The sequence below is a fragment of the Chiloscyllium plagiosum genome, chromosome 12, assembly GCF_004010195.1.
Source record: "Chiloscyllium plagiosum isolate BGI_BamShark_2017 chromosome 12, ASM401019v2, whole genome shotgun sequence".
Lineage (NCBI taxonomy): Eukaryota > Metazoa > Chordata > Chondrichthyes > Orectolobiformes > Hemiscylliidae > Chiloscyllium > Chiloscyllium plagiosum.
In genome coordinates this window covers 22,095,753-22,108,859 of record NC_057721.1, presented here as the reverse complement: position 1 = coordinate 22,108,859, position 13,107 = coordinate 22,095,753, and the positions used below count along the sequence as shown (strand labels likewise).

General features: G+C 40.9%; 1 protein-coding gene across 1 annotated transcript in view; it reads right to left on the bottom strand.

The window, feature by feature from the left end:
• The window catches only part of LOC122555067 (cilia- and flagella-associated protein 47-like), a 451,312-nt gene that overhangs the window by 384,864 nt on the left and 53,341 nt on the right, over positions 1-13,107 (bottom strand). The window contains exon 11 of the mRNA XM_043700727.1: positions 2,701-2,844. Within this exon, the coding sequence (XP_043556662.1) occupies positions 2,701-2,844 (144 nt within the window). The remainder of the gene's footprint in view (positions 1-2,700; positions 2,845-13,107) is intronic.

The following is a 13,107-nucleotide window of genomic DNA, read 5'->3' as shown; positions in this document are numbered from 1 at the left end:
CCCCATCCCTACCCTCTTCTAGCTTATCTCTCCACGCTTCAGGCTCTCTGCCTTTATTCCTGATGAAGGGCTTTTGCCCGAAACGCCGATGTTGCCTGTCCTCGGATTTTGCTTGTCCTCGGATGCTGCCTGAACTGCTGTGCTCTTCCAGCACCACTAATCCAGAATCTGGTTTCCAGCATCTGCAGTCATTGTTTTTACCTAAGCATTAATTTGCACAGGTTCTATCAGATTCAAGAACTGAGACCACTCTACTCAAAACCCAAACCCTTTCTGCACAATGCCACAACACAAAACCTCTTCCAAAATCATATTACTTCCAGCCTCAAAGTTTTCTATCTTTTTTATTATCCTGCTTTTGTTTCTCTGGACAATCGCATGTGTCAAATATACCAGTAGTATGCCATACATTAGCCCTTCATGTTGGGATGTCTTCTTCCAAGTTGAGAGCTCAAATTACTTCAGTTTTTCCACTTAAGTCTCCAAACCTAGTGATCAGCCTTGTGGCTGTTCTCTGCCTAATTCGAATACAATGTATCTGGGCATAGATTCCTGAACCATATTTGTTCCAGAAGTTGGTTGCCTGAGAATCACAGTGCAGGAGTCAGTGACTCCAGCCGCTCCTCAAACTCTGAAACTCAAAAGTAGATTTTCAGCAACTGGCAGCAGCCAAAGTCTCCTCAAGCTGCAACATTCACAGATGTGCATTATGCTAGTCACCACTGACAACCCCATATAATCGTGTCCTTGAACTCTAAATCATTTAAAGACAGCAAAGAGAAGAAATAGATAGTTCAGAAAGCACAAAAATCAATGACATAGGAAACATTGATATATATATATATAGAGGGAGAGAGAGAGAGAGGTTCTGGAATTTGAAAACAATTACAAAGGCAGCAAGAGAGGTTTAATGAATGGGGAATGACATTTTCTGTGGAGCCTTGGGAGGTCTCAATGGGGCCAGCAAAGGAAGGCCACATCACCTTTCCCAACATCACCCCACAAAGCTAAAGGTGCCAGGTTTCTCACATGTTCTGGATTAAAAGTCAACAACAGCACAATGAGGTCCTACATTGCCATTAACTGGCTACAATTTTGGAGGAGAATTACCGGATTGCAATTACGTGCTACTCTTCAAAAAAGAGGAAATGGACACATCAGAAAACTACAGCCTAACATCACTTGGTGGGCATGTTATCGGAAACTACTATCATGGACAAAATAACCTTTAATTTTGAAAGGCACTGTTTAATCAAGGAATACCAGTATGAACTTGTTGAAGACAGAGCTAACTAATTTAATTCTACTCCTTAATTAAGTAGCAGAGGAAGCTGACCAAGGTTGTGCAGTTGGTATTGTAATAATGGACTTGCAGAGGGTATTCTACAGTGTCACAGGTCAAGAGACAAAAAGTATGAAAGCGAGTAGAGTTAAGTGGAAAGATGATGGTATGTTTATAGAATTGACTCAGTGGCAGGAATCAAACATTCTCCCTGAAAATGTGGTTAAAACAGATTCTATAATCAATTATATGAGGGAATTGGAAAATACTTGAGGATGAACAAATTCAGGATTCTGGACAAAGGGTGGGAGTATGGGGCTGAAAATAGCTAGTTTTCTTTAAAAGACCAAACACTGGTACAATGTGTTCAATGGCCTCCTGTGTTGTACATGTCTGTGATGATGCCCACCTCTTGTTCCCATCTCTCTTCCTACACGACAACAGGGGCATCACTTTAAAATAACTTAATTAACTGTAAAGTACTTTGGATCATGAAAGGTGTTATACAGGCACAAGAATTTCTTTGTATTCCTATAGAAATCCTAATTACTCAACTTGGCTGCCTGGCCCCATATTAGCAGATTTAAATAGTTCATTCTCCACTGGTATTGTTCGCTCCCTTTCAAAATAAGAAGCATATAAAAATGTCAAGCCATGAGAATATGATAATGATCTTAAACTTTATTTTCACTGTCCTATTACAGTAGGACCATTCATGAGATTTCTACTTTCACTCCCAGTTAATTTGAAAAGGAGAAAACAAAAAGAAACAATGAAGCTGTCGGAATGCTTTTCTTCATTGCACCATTGTAGAAAATGTCATCAATTAAATCAAGGATTATTTCATATAATCATAGACTTTGTATTCCACAGAAGAGGCTATTCAAAACATGTGTTGGCTCTCCTAAGTAAGAACTGACCTCTCTACACATAACTGTGCATTCTGTTTCTTCAGATATCTAAAATATTAATATAATTATGGTACTTATTTCAAGTTTATTTCAGAATACCACCATTCAAAAAATTCTCAACAGTCATAAAGGGTATTTTAATCTCATACAAAACTGTAAACTATTTTTAGAGTATTGTACACCCACAAATATCTGCACAGCGCTGTATCAAGTCAAAATAGTATGTTCTATTCACTAGCCCAGGGAAAATCTTATTTATATTGTGTAAAGAAAGAATGAAATATAGCTATCTAAAGAGATGTCAATTAATTCCTTATACATTCTTCGGCATTTATCTGTAATTGGCCTCTTAAATCCTCATTTTATAGATCCAATGAAACAAGGGATAATCTTAAAATATATTAAAAATTAGCACCACCCCAGGATAAAAAATTCTGCTGCGCCATTAAATTTTGCATTTCTTTTTTTATTTTGCCAAAGCAGCACATGAATATGTCCATTGTTTACCTGCGATCCTGCTTTTGCGAGCGACGCAATATTAGATGCCGAATAAAATCTTCATAATATTTTTTATGGGCTTTCATTGCTGCTGCCTCATCATCATTGTAAGCGTACTCAGGATCCACAGGAATCTGTTGATGTGTTTTTTCACTGCGGGAAATTAATAGAAAATATAACGTATCTGTATTATATTAACATGAATAATGCAAAGATATGATTTAACAGCTGTGGTCAAACCAAGGTGTTCAAGATCATGGTCAATACTTAAAGAAATATTCAAGTATTTAAGAATATAAACTGAGGATATCATGTAATCATGCAACGGAGACAACAACTTAACACATAACCAGTCAGGTTCACCAATAGCCAGATGCCAGATTCAATCTTAGTTGATGGTGGGACCTCGTGTATACGTTGGATGCTATGTTTCTCTATAAAACTCCAGACTCTAGACCCCACAGGTCTCTGGACAATTAGGGATGGACAATAAATGTCGGCCTGGTCAGTGTCACACGCATTGCCTGAGCAATGGAAAAACACATCTGGTTCACTAATGGCCTTTCAGAAGGAATGCATCATCCTTACCTGGTCTCCACCACTCTGAACTGCCATCTGAAGTGGCCAAGTTACTCAGCCAAACTCCTACAGAAATGTCAAAAGGAATTAACACCAGAACAGATCACCAAGCATCAATTTAGAGACTAGAAATGACAGTGACACACCAAAACCTGGTGATCCTGCAACGGTATTCTTTACTAAATTTGGAGGCTTGTGCCAAAATTAGCAAAGCTGCCCCACTGTTAAACCACATAACAGCTTGACTGTAATCCATACTGAATCACACCCTACAGACAACGTCCTAGATACCACCATGAAATCTTGCTGCAGCAGATCACACAGGACAATGAGGACATATGCTTATTACCACCTACCATCCTCCTTCGCTGATGAATCACTGCTCCCCCATGTTGAGCACTGCTTGCGGTACCCACTGAGGGGAGCAAAGGTATGGAATGGGGACGTCAATACCCTTCACCGAGAGTGGTCAGAAACACCACTATTGACCTAGATGCTTGAATCCTGAAGTAAGTAACTAATAGACTGGGTGTGTGGCAGGTGGTGAGAAAATCAACAAAAGGAAAAAAGGACTTTGACAAGTTGATGGATTGGGCAGTTAGGTGACAGACAAGTTTCAGTGTATGAGGTGATACACTTTGGTCAGAAGAAAATAACTAGACAATATTAAATAGTGGATACAATTCCAAAAGGGGTGCAGAAATAGAAGGATCTGGATGTATAGGCCTACAGATCACTGAAGGTATCAGGAGAGGTGCAGACAGCAGTAAATAAAATATACTGTGTCCTTGGCTTTATCATGAGATGATTCGTGTACAATAGAAAGGAGGTGATGTTGAAACTCCATGCAAGACTTGTTAGGGGTATTGCGTGCCTTTATGTGTGCTACATTATAGGAAAAATGTGAATTCATGGAGGAGAATACAGAACTGATTGAGAAGAATGGTTCCACTAATGAGAAACTCCAGTTATGAGGATAGATTGAAGAAGTTGCGACTTCTCATTGGAGAGAAAGCAGCTGAGAAAAGATTTGATAGAGGCTTTCAAAGTCAGTAGCAGCTGGGTAGAGTAGATAGGGAGAAACTGTGCCTGCTCATAAAAGAAACAAGAGAGGACATAGTTTTTTAGTAATGTGATGAAAAAGCAAGGGTGATGTGAGAAAACATTTCTTTCACACAGCAAATAGTTCAGGAGTGGAGTGCACTGCCTGGCCACGTGATGGAAACAGGTTCAATTGAGACATTCAAGGCAGCATTAGGTAATGACTTTGATTTAAGTAGTACACAATGGCATAGGGACAAAGCAGAACATTGGCACTAGGGAATGATGCTTATGTGAAGAGCCATGTGGGCACGATGGGCCTCCTGCATTGTAACAATTCTGTTATGATTCTAAGATCCATTCTGTAAATACAGGCAATTTCTGGGTTGTGAATTGGTTCTGCTCTGGACTCTGTTCACAAGTTGAATTGTACACAAGTTGGAATACGATGCAGGACAATGGAAAGTACAGGAAACATTTGCATGTTGAGTCTTTAAAATTACACCCATGTATGGGGGAACATTTGTAAATACAAGTGTCTGTAAGGCAATGGTTTGTAAACTGGGGACCCTCTGTTCATGTGTTTCTCACCAAGCCGCAGATGCAGTTGTCTACGTCAGTGAAGTAGGTCTTATCATCACAGTCCTTGTGAATATGAGATTCTATCTTCACAATGAATGTATCCTCCATTGCAGTGTATAGTCCTGCCACTGTGGATCATTTCTTGATACCATGTATCTAACAGCTCAAAACTGGTTATCCATGGGGCACAGTGGGCAGCACCCATACAATTATATTCAACTACAAAGTGAAACCTCATGAACTAACATTTCTCTCACTTTACTAATACTATCAAGCCTAGGAATCAATCTTGGTTAAATGAAGAATACAGGGCATATGTCAGGAATAGCACCAGGCCTTGTAAAACTTTCACATTGAGCTACTTGTATAGAAAAGAGTCACATCAGCCCACAATAGTCAGAGCTAAGCAATTCCATGGGGCCATAGGATTGGATGAAGCTCTGAAGTCATGCTACATCCAGTAGTGAATCGTGGTGGACAATTAAACAACTAATTGAAAGAATTTGTGGGCGGCACGGTGGCACAGTGGTTAGCACTGCTGCCTCACAGCGCCAGAGACCCAGGTTCAATTTCCGCCTCAGGCGACTGACTGTGTGGAGTTTGCACGTTCTCCCCGTGTTTGCGTGGGTTTCCTCTGGGTGCTCTGGTTTCCTCCCACAGTCTAAAGATGTGCAGGCCAGGTGAATTGGCCATGCTAAATTGTCCGTAGTGTTAGGTAAGGGGTATGGGTGGGTTGCGCTTCGGCGGGTTGGTGTGGACTTGTTGGGCCGAAGGGCCTGTTTCCATACTGTAATATAATCTAAAGAGGCGCTACAAATATACAAATAGGGAAGGCATGTGGTAATGATAGCACCATGTTCAACACAATCGTGACTCCTCAGATACTAAAGCAGTCCATACTAAAATGCAGCAAGCAACATTCCCTCTAAATTGTGCCACAGTACTGTCGCTCCAAGGCTCTGTGCAGGCTAATCAACACGAACTCTGGAACTTTGAGATCACATACTGAGAAAAGAATTAAGGGGAGTATTGGCAGCCAGACTTGGATAACATAAAGGTTTGGTGTGATAGGTGGCAAGTACCAACTACACCACACAAGTGCCAGATAATGACCACCTCCAATGAAATATAATCTAACACCATCCCTTGACATACAATAGGCATTACCATCACAGAAACTCTCAGTATGAACATTCTGTGAATTAGTGTTAACAGAAATTCAATATGTGGTTATATGTGTTGATAAGAGGGTGGGAATCCAATGGTGAGTACCTCACCTCCATATTTCCCAAAGCCTATCCACAATGTACAAGACACAAGCCAGGAATGAGGTAAATAGACTCTTCAGTTCTCTGGGTGTGTGTGGCTCCGATGAAACTCAACAAGCTTCATATCATTCAGAACTTAACAGCTCATTTGACCGGCACAGCATCAACCATTTGAAATATTCATTCCCTCGACCATTAACACAGTGTGGTAGCAGTGGATACCATAAAGCACTTTAGCAGTTCATGCTCCTTCAACAGTGCATTCCAAACCTGTGGCCTCTATCACTTTGATAACAGGCCCAGAAAACAATAGGAACATCACCAACTGCAAGCTACACTGCAAGCTTCCAAACCACATACCATTGCAATTTGGAACTATAATGCCCATTAGTGATGGGTTATAATCCCAGAAGTACTTTCTCAACATTTGGGTGCACCTACAAAAGATAGATGCAGGGTTTCAAGAAGGCAACTCTCCATCACCTTTGTTATGAAGTTGAAGGCATGTACTGAACCTTTAAGAGAGAGTGAATACTGTTCTGTACTGAGAGCTTACAAGAGCAGTCTCAGAGTGTACTGGAAAATTGAAAAAAACTGTAACATTTAGCTGTGAAATAGATACCTGAATTGGTTTCTGTTTTGAAAACAATTTAACCAATCAGTTTAAATTATGCCCCAGGATACTAAAACCCAATCGAGTTTGAATTTATTGTTTTGCCAACATCGAACCGATGAGATGATCCCATGTTGGGGGTATAAAAAAGCAGGCTTTTTGAAAGTCAGACAGAGTATCTGCCATTGAGACAGACCCAAGAAATTAGGAACACTGTCCATCAAAGGTACCTTTACATATGAAACATATTTGCAGTAAAAGAAAGAAGATGACGCAGGGAGATCTTCAGCAAGAAGAAGAAAGACACTGAGGACAACAGCTGCTGTATGGTTTTGAAATTAAGCTGATATAATTTTAGTGTTTTATTGGAACAGTCTATTACTATAGTGTTGGAGGCAGATTATAAACAGTGAAGAGAAAGGGGGTATTAGAGTTGTGAATAGCTGTTGTTTAATGTTCACTTTTAAAGAATAAATTGATATTATTTTCGCTAAAAAGTGGAATTTGGGAGTTCTCTATCACTCATATTTTAACAGGTTATGAGGTGAGGGGGGTTTTCTGGGCATTTGATTTAATTAACAGCTGGGTTCACTGCTATATCATAACACCTTCTCCAGGGAAGTTAGGGTGGTCACAACTGTTCCTACATCCTGTGAGGGAATGTTTTAAAAATTGATAGATACAATTATAACTATGTATTGTAGTTATGAATAAAAATGTATATTTATTTCACAATTTAACCAGCAACAAAGACATCAGTCAACATGGTCTTGAATTTGAATTATCTTCTAAAATCTTCCATCTTGCTCTGTATCTCCTCACCTTCAAAGACTTCCTCAAAAAAATTGTTTTCACACTTTTGGTGTTTCTAACTTCTACTCAGTATGTATTCCATTCTGTCCATCTTAATCTAATGGGATGATATGATATATTGAAGGTGTTATATACTTATAAACCCATACTGCACAAACAAACTCAGAACAAACAATTCATTTACATTCATTGAGGCAAGGCCCAGAATAGCAACATTTCCATTTACAAAGCTGCCTTTAGGGGGAGCACTCTTCCTTTCCACAAACCAGGACCTGAGACATTGAGATTGTCAAAATGATTTTTTTTTCTCTAAATATCAGGCATGTAAACTTGTTTTTGCCCATTATAACACTCAAGAAATCATGTCAAAACACTATAATTTCAGTTTATTGAAGTCTCATATTTACATGCATTTCTGATCTGAGCATATAATAGCCCCAGTGATGATGATGCAAAATGTTTTGTGAGAAACATATGTAGGGAATGAGGCAAGTTTCATCATAAAATTATAATTTTGGAAAATCACATCCCTCAAAGAATTTCATGCTCATGCCATTCATATTCAGTTGGCTGCACGCTTCATTCATTGATCTAACCTGCTAATATTACATGCTTGTAAACCATTTTCTACTGAAAAAGTTAACATTAACAGCCCCCTTAGTTTAGCTCTGCCTCCCCCAATTGCCAGGCATCCAAATTTGGTGTCTCAGGCCAGAGTCAAGTAATGTCACATGGCACAGCCTTTCATTCAGAGGTTAAAGCAGGAAAGCAGTTATAGGCTGTTAAGTATTCCATCCTGGCTGGCGTGGCAGAACAGCAGGTCCTTGGACTCCTCCATCGCCAGACCATAGCTAAACGACGGTTGGAGGAAGAGCGCCTCATCTTCCGCCTAGGAACCCTCCAAACACAAGGGATGAACTCAGATTTCTCCAGTTTCCTCATTTCCACTCCCCCACCTTGTCTCAGTCAAATCCCTCGAACTCAGCACCGCCTTCCTAACCTGCAATCTTCTTCCTGACCTCTCCGCCCCCATCCCACTCCGGCCTATCACCCTCACCTTGACCTCCTTCCACCTATCGCATTTCCAACGCCCCTCCCCCAAGTCCCTCCTCCCTACCTTTTATCTTAGCCTGCTGGGCACACTTTCCTCATTCCTGAAGAAGGGCTTATGCCCGAAACGTCGATTCTCCTGTTCCTTGGATGCTGCCTGACCTGCTGCGCTTTTCCAGCAACACATTTTCAGCTCTGATCTCCAGCATCTGCAGTCCTCACTTTCTCCCAGAACAGCAGGGGCCAAGGATTAAAACTCATTTCCTTCACCTTGCATCCAGGAGCTCACTGGAGGTTCACAGCAAAGGCTTCAGTGCTAGCTACCCATGGCATCACTAATAGTGGACACAGAGTGATCATCCAGAATCCTCCCAAACACTTGGTCAAAGAATGCTTGTCCAAGGTGGCTTGTCCTTGAAGTTAAGTCATTACTGAAACTTAGCAACTCCACAAGATGGCAGGGCCTTATCATTCTGCCATCATTTATCCATAGAGATATAAATGGTATTGTTTGTTCTTCCATTCATTCATCCATGGACAGGTATTGGATTCTGGCACTAAAAATCTTACTGGTTCCTTCAAACAATCTGTAACAGTAAGTTGGAGACTGTGGGATCTTTTTAATTTCCAACTAATAATAGTGGGGTACTTAAAAAACACTGTCTTATAAATAGAAGTAGGAGGGCTTCATGTGAGTAAGTGTCACATTACTCCTAATGTGACAATGCTGTGGCTTTAGGAAGTGTATTTGTCTTGGTTTCTTTCAAGAGAGAGATTGAATGAGAGATTTCAAGCAGTCTGTGGTAACTTGAACAAATTTTTTCTTCAAGTTGGAATAATAGGGGCAGCCTGGATTGGAGTGCCCAGCTCTCACAGACCAAGGTTTCTAGTGGGTTGCTTTAGTTTTTAGATTCAGCAGAAGCTGAATGAATTGTAAAGAAATAAAAACTACTTTTCCCCCTCTCTCGGTTACAGCTAGACATTGAGATTTCTCTTCCTACAGCAGGCAATGCATGTAAGAAAATCCATTTTCTAAATTTGCATTTTTGCCAAGGGTGTGTTTATGGGATATTAGTCTATTGGAACAGTTAATGAGGAATAGTTACTTGTATCTATTATGCTGTTAGGGTTTCCTATAGAGTTAAGCTATTCTAAGTTCTTCTTTCTTTTGTTGTATTTTCACTATAATGTTTTAAATATTGTGTTTTGCTTAACGTTGAGTAGTTTGACCAATCAAATTACATCTGGGACACAACACTTTACATTTGCCTTTAGGATAAGAAAAAGTTAGGTCTAGGCTACCTTCTTAAAATATTTTGAGGGGGTCTGGACTGGTCCATAACACAATGTTGCCTACTTGGTTCTCCTATTGTTGTGTCCTTAATCCAAAACACAAATACATAGGGGCCATTACAAAGGCAAATTTATTATTTCCTCTTTGGAGTTAGAAAGGCAACAAGAGCTCTTACGTAAATGTGCAAATGTCGATACTGAAGTTGTCATAGAGTTATAGAGTCATAGAGATGTACAGCATGGAAACAGACCCTTCGGTCCAACTCGTCCATGCTGATCAGATATCCCAACCCAGTCTAGTCCCACCTGCCAGCAACTGGCCTCCCTCCATACCCTTCCTATTCATATACCCATTCAGATGCCTTTTAAATGTTGCAATTGTACCAGCCTCCACCACCCTCTGGCAGCTCATTCCATACACGTGCCACATCTGAGTGAAAAAGTTGCCCCTTAGGTCTCTTTTATATCTTTTCCCTCTCACCCTAAACCTATACCCTCTAGTTCTGGACTCCCCCACCCCAGGGAAAAGACTTTGTCTATTTATCCTATCCATGCCCCTCATGATTTTATAAACCTCTATAAAGTCACCCCTCAGCCACCGACGCACCAGGGAAAACAACCCCAGCCTATTCAACCTCTCCCTACAGCTCAAATCCTCCAACGCTGGCAACATCCTTGTAAATCGTTTCTGAATCCTTTCCTCACCAGAAAAAAATGAAACAAATATAAAAATTTATCAAAGAAATAAGCTGGTATTAATCTTTTCGTTTACCCTTACATTCTGTCTAATAACACTGAAACATCATCTTAAACAAATATGATTCATAATGCGATAAATGTAAGGTAAAGTCACCATTGTCTTACCAGACCATAAGGGTGCTCTCTTATGAGAGAGAGAGAGAGAGAGAGAGAGAGAGAGAGAGAGAGAGAGGATGAGTAGCGGTGGTTTAACCAAAGGATCACCATGCCTCAGGCAAGAGGAAAGATTGAATAGGAGAGCTCTTCATGGTAACTTCAGCCAGTGCATGAATTGAACCTATATTGTTGACATCACTCTGCCCTTCCAACCTGCCTTCCAGCCAACTGAACTAACCAATCTCCAACTGAGCTAACAGTAAATGGAACACACAATTCCACAATATCATTCCTACTTCATCTCAAAATCAGGCACTAAAGGTGGAAAAATCCAAACAAAACTTTGTGAAACCTTAACATTTTTATTGTATTTCCCATGGAAAGAAAGCATCAACTGAAGAGGCCATGGAACCTTTGCCAGATGCAGGATTTGCACGGGCTTTTCAAGGTGCCCTGGTCATAGGCTCCACTCACCAATAAACTAGCTGAAAAGACAGTTAGGATGAAAAGCTCAGCTGCTATGAAAAGCTCAGCTGCTCCTCAGCCATTTTATACCTTGGTAGGTATTAAATGCCTCAGAGTGAGACTTCTGCTCATGTCTGGAGAGGAAGATGGGCTCCTGCTGATACCTTCGTAGCATCTGCAGGGCCAGATTCAAGCAATAGCCACTGGTAAGTTTACAAGTGGCTGCTGAGGAAGAGGATGTTACCAAGGTCAGACTTAAGGCAAATCCAGGACTTTGGCATGGTCAGGCTGTCTGGCCCAAGCATTTGGGTTGAGAGGCCAGCTTTGAGAATCCAGGAGGTTTAAAGCAGAAGTGTATGACCTTGGTGCAGTCAAGAGAATGTCTCCAATGAACACAGGGTCATCCCAAAGGAGATTTCTACCTCCAATTCTTGTCAAACACCAACTGTCCTCCAAACGCTGTCAGGCTAGCTCCTTATGAGACCCACTTTGCCTCCCCTGTCATGGGCAGAATAAGGTCATTACCAGTTTCTGGCTTCAATAGTCTTAAAGATGGGCTGCCTGATGATTCTACCTCTCCCATGAAATGGGAGACAGTTCAGGGATAGGTGGGAGTGTGATGAGTCAACAATACATTGCACTTTTGGAGCCTCTTTGACTTCTGACACCCCTGTGAGGGCTAAGAAGATCAGCCCTCAAGAGTCAATATGATTCAGGATTTAAAAATTATTAAACATTAATATAAAATATTAAAATTAATAGGAGAAAGGGGGGTTAATCTGCTAAAACAAAAAGGTAAATATAGCATTATTCTACATTAGAGTCATTACAGCACAGAAACAGACCCTTCGGTCTAACCTGTCCATGCCGACCAGATATCCCAACCCAATCTAGCCCCACCTGTCAGCACCTGGCCCATTTCCCTCCAAACCCTTCCTATTCATGTACCCATCCAAATACCTTTTAAACGCTGCAATTATACCAGCCTCCACCACTTCCTTTGGCAGCTCATTCCATACATGTACCACCCTCTGCGTGAAAAAGTTGCCCCTTCGGTCTCTTTTATATCTTTCCCCTCTCACCCTAAACCTATGCCCTCTATTTCTGGACTCCCTGACCCCAGGAAAAAGACTTTGTCTGCTTATCCTATCCATGCCCCTCATAATTTTATAAATCTCTATAAGGTCACTCCTCAGCTTCCGACGCTCCAGGGAAAACAGCCCTAGCCTATTCAACTCCTCCCTATAGCTCCAATCCTCCAACCCTGGCAACATCATTGTAAATCTTTTCTATCAAGTTTCAATTCCATTCTTGGCAGAAATATGAACAGAGGTATTCCGTGAGAGTCGGAAGTTCATGTGTTCAAATCCCACTCGAGAGGATATAATCTGGGGTGACTGTAATGAGGTCAGCCAGGTGGACCTCACAGATTATGAGTTCCCTGACTGGGGCTGTTAATCTGATCCACTGAGGGACCCCTGGCTGACAGACATAAACTGGAATCTCAGACATGCTGTTCACTCCGAGAACTGTCTCTGAGGAAGCTCAATCAGTGTCAAGGACTCTTCATGAGTAAATAAAGAGTGACTTGGTGATGGGACACCGGCCTCTGTGGAGGTATTTCCATCTAGACTGGCATTGTTGTGCTGTGGGGGTGTGCTGCAAAGTCTTTCAGATGAAACCTAAATCTAAGGCTAATCTGCCTTTTCAGGTACACATGAAAGCTTCATGGCGTAATTCAAAGAAAAGCAGTGCTGCTTTTTGAATTTTTTAATAAACATTGATCACTCATGATTATTGGATGATTTATTTGATTTCAGTTTGCGTGAAAGTACACAGAAAAGAAAAGATTGCCTT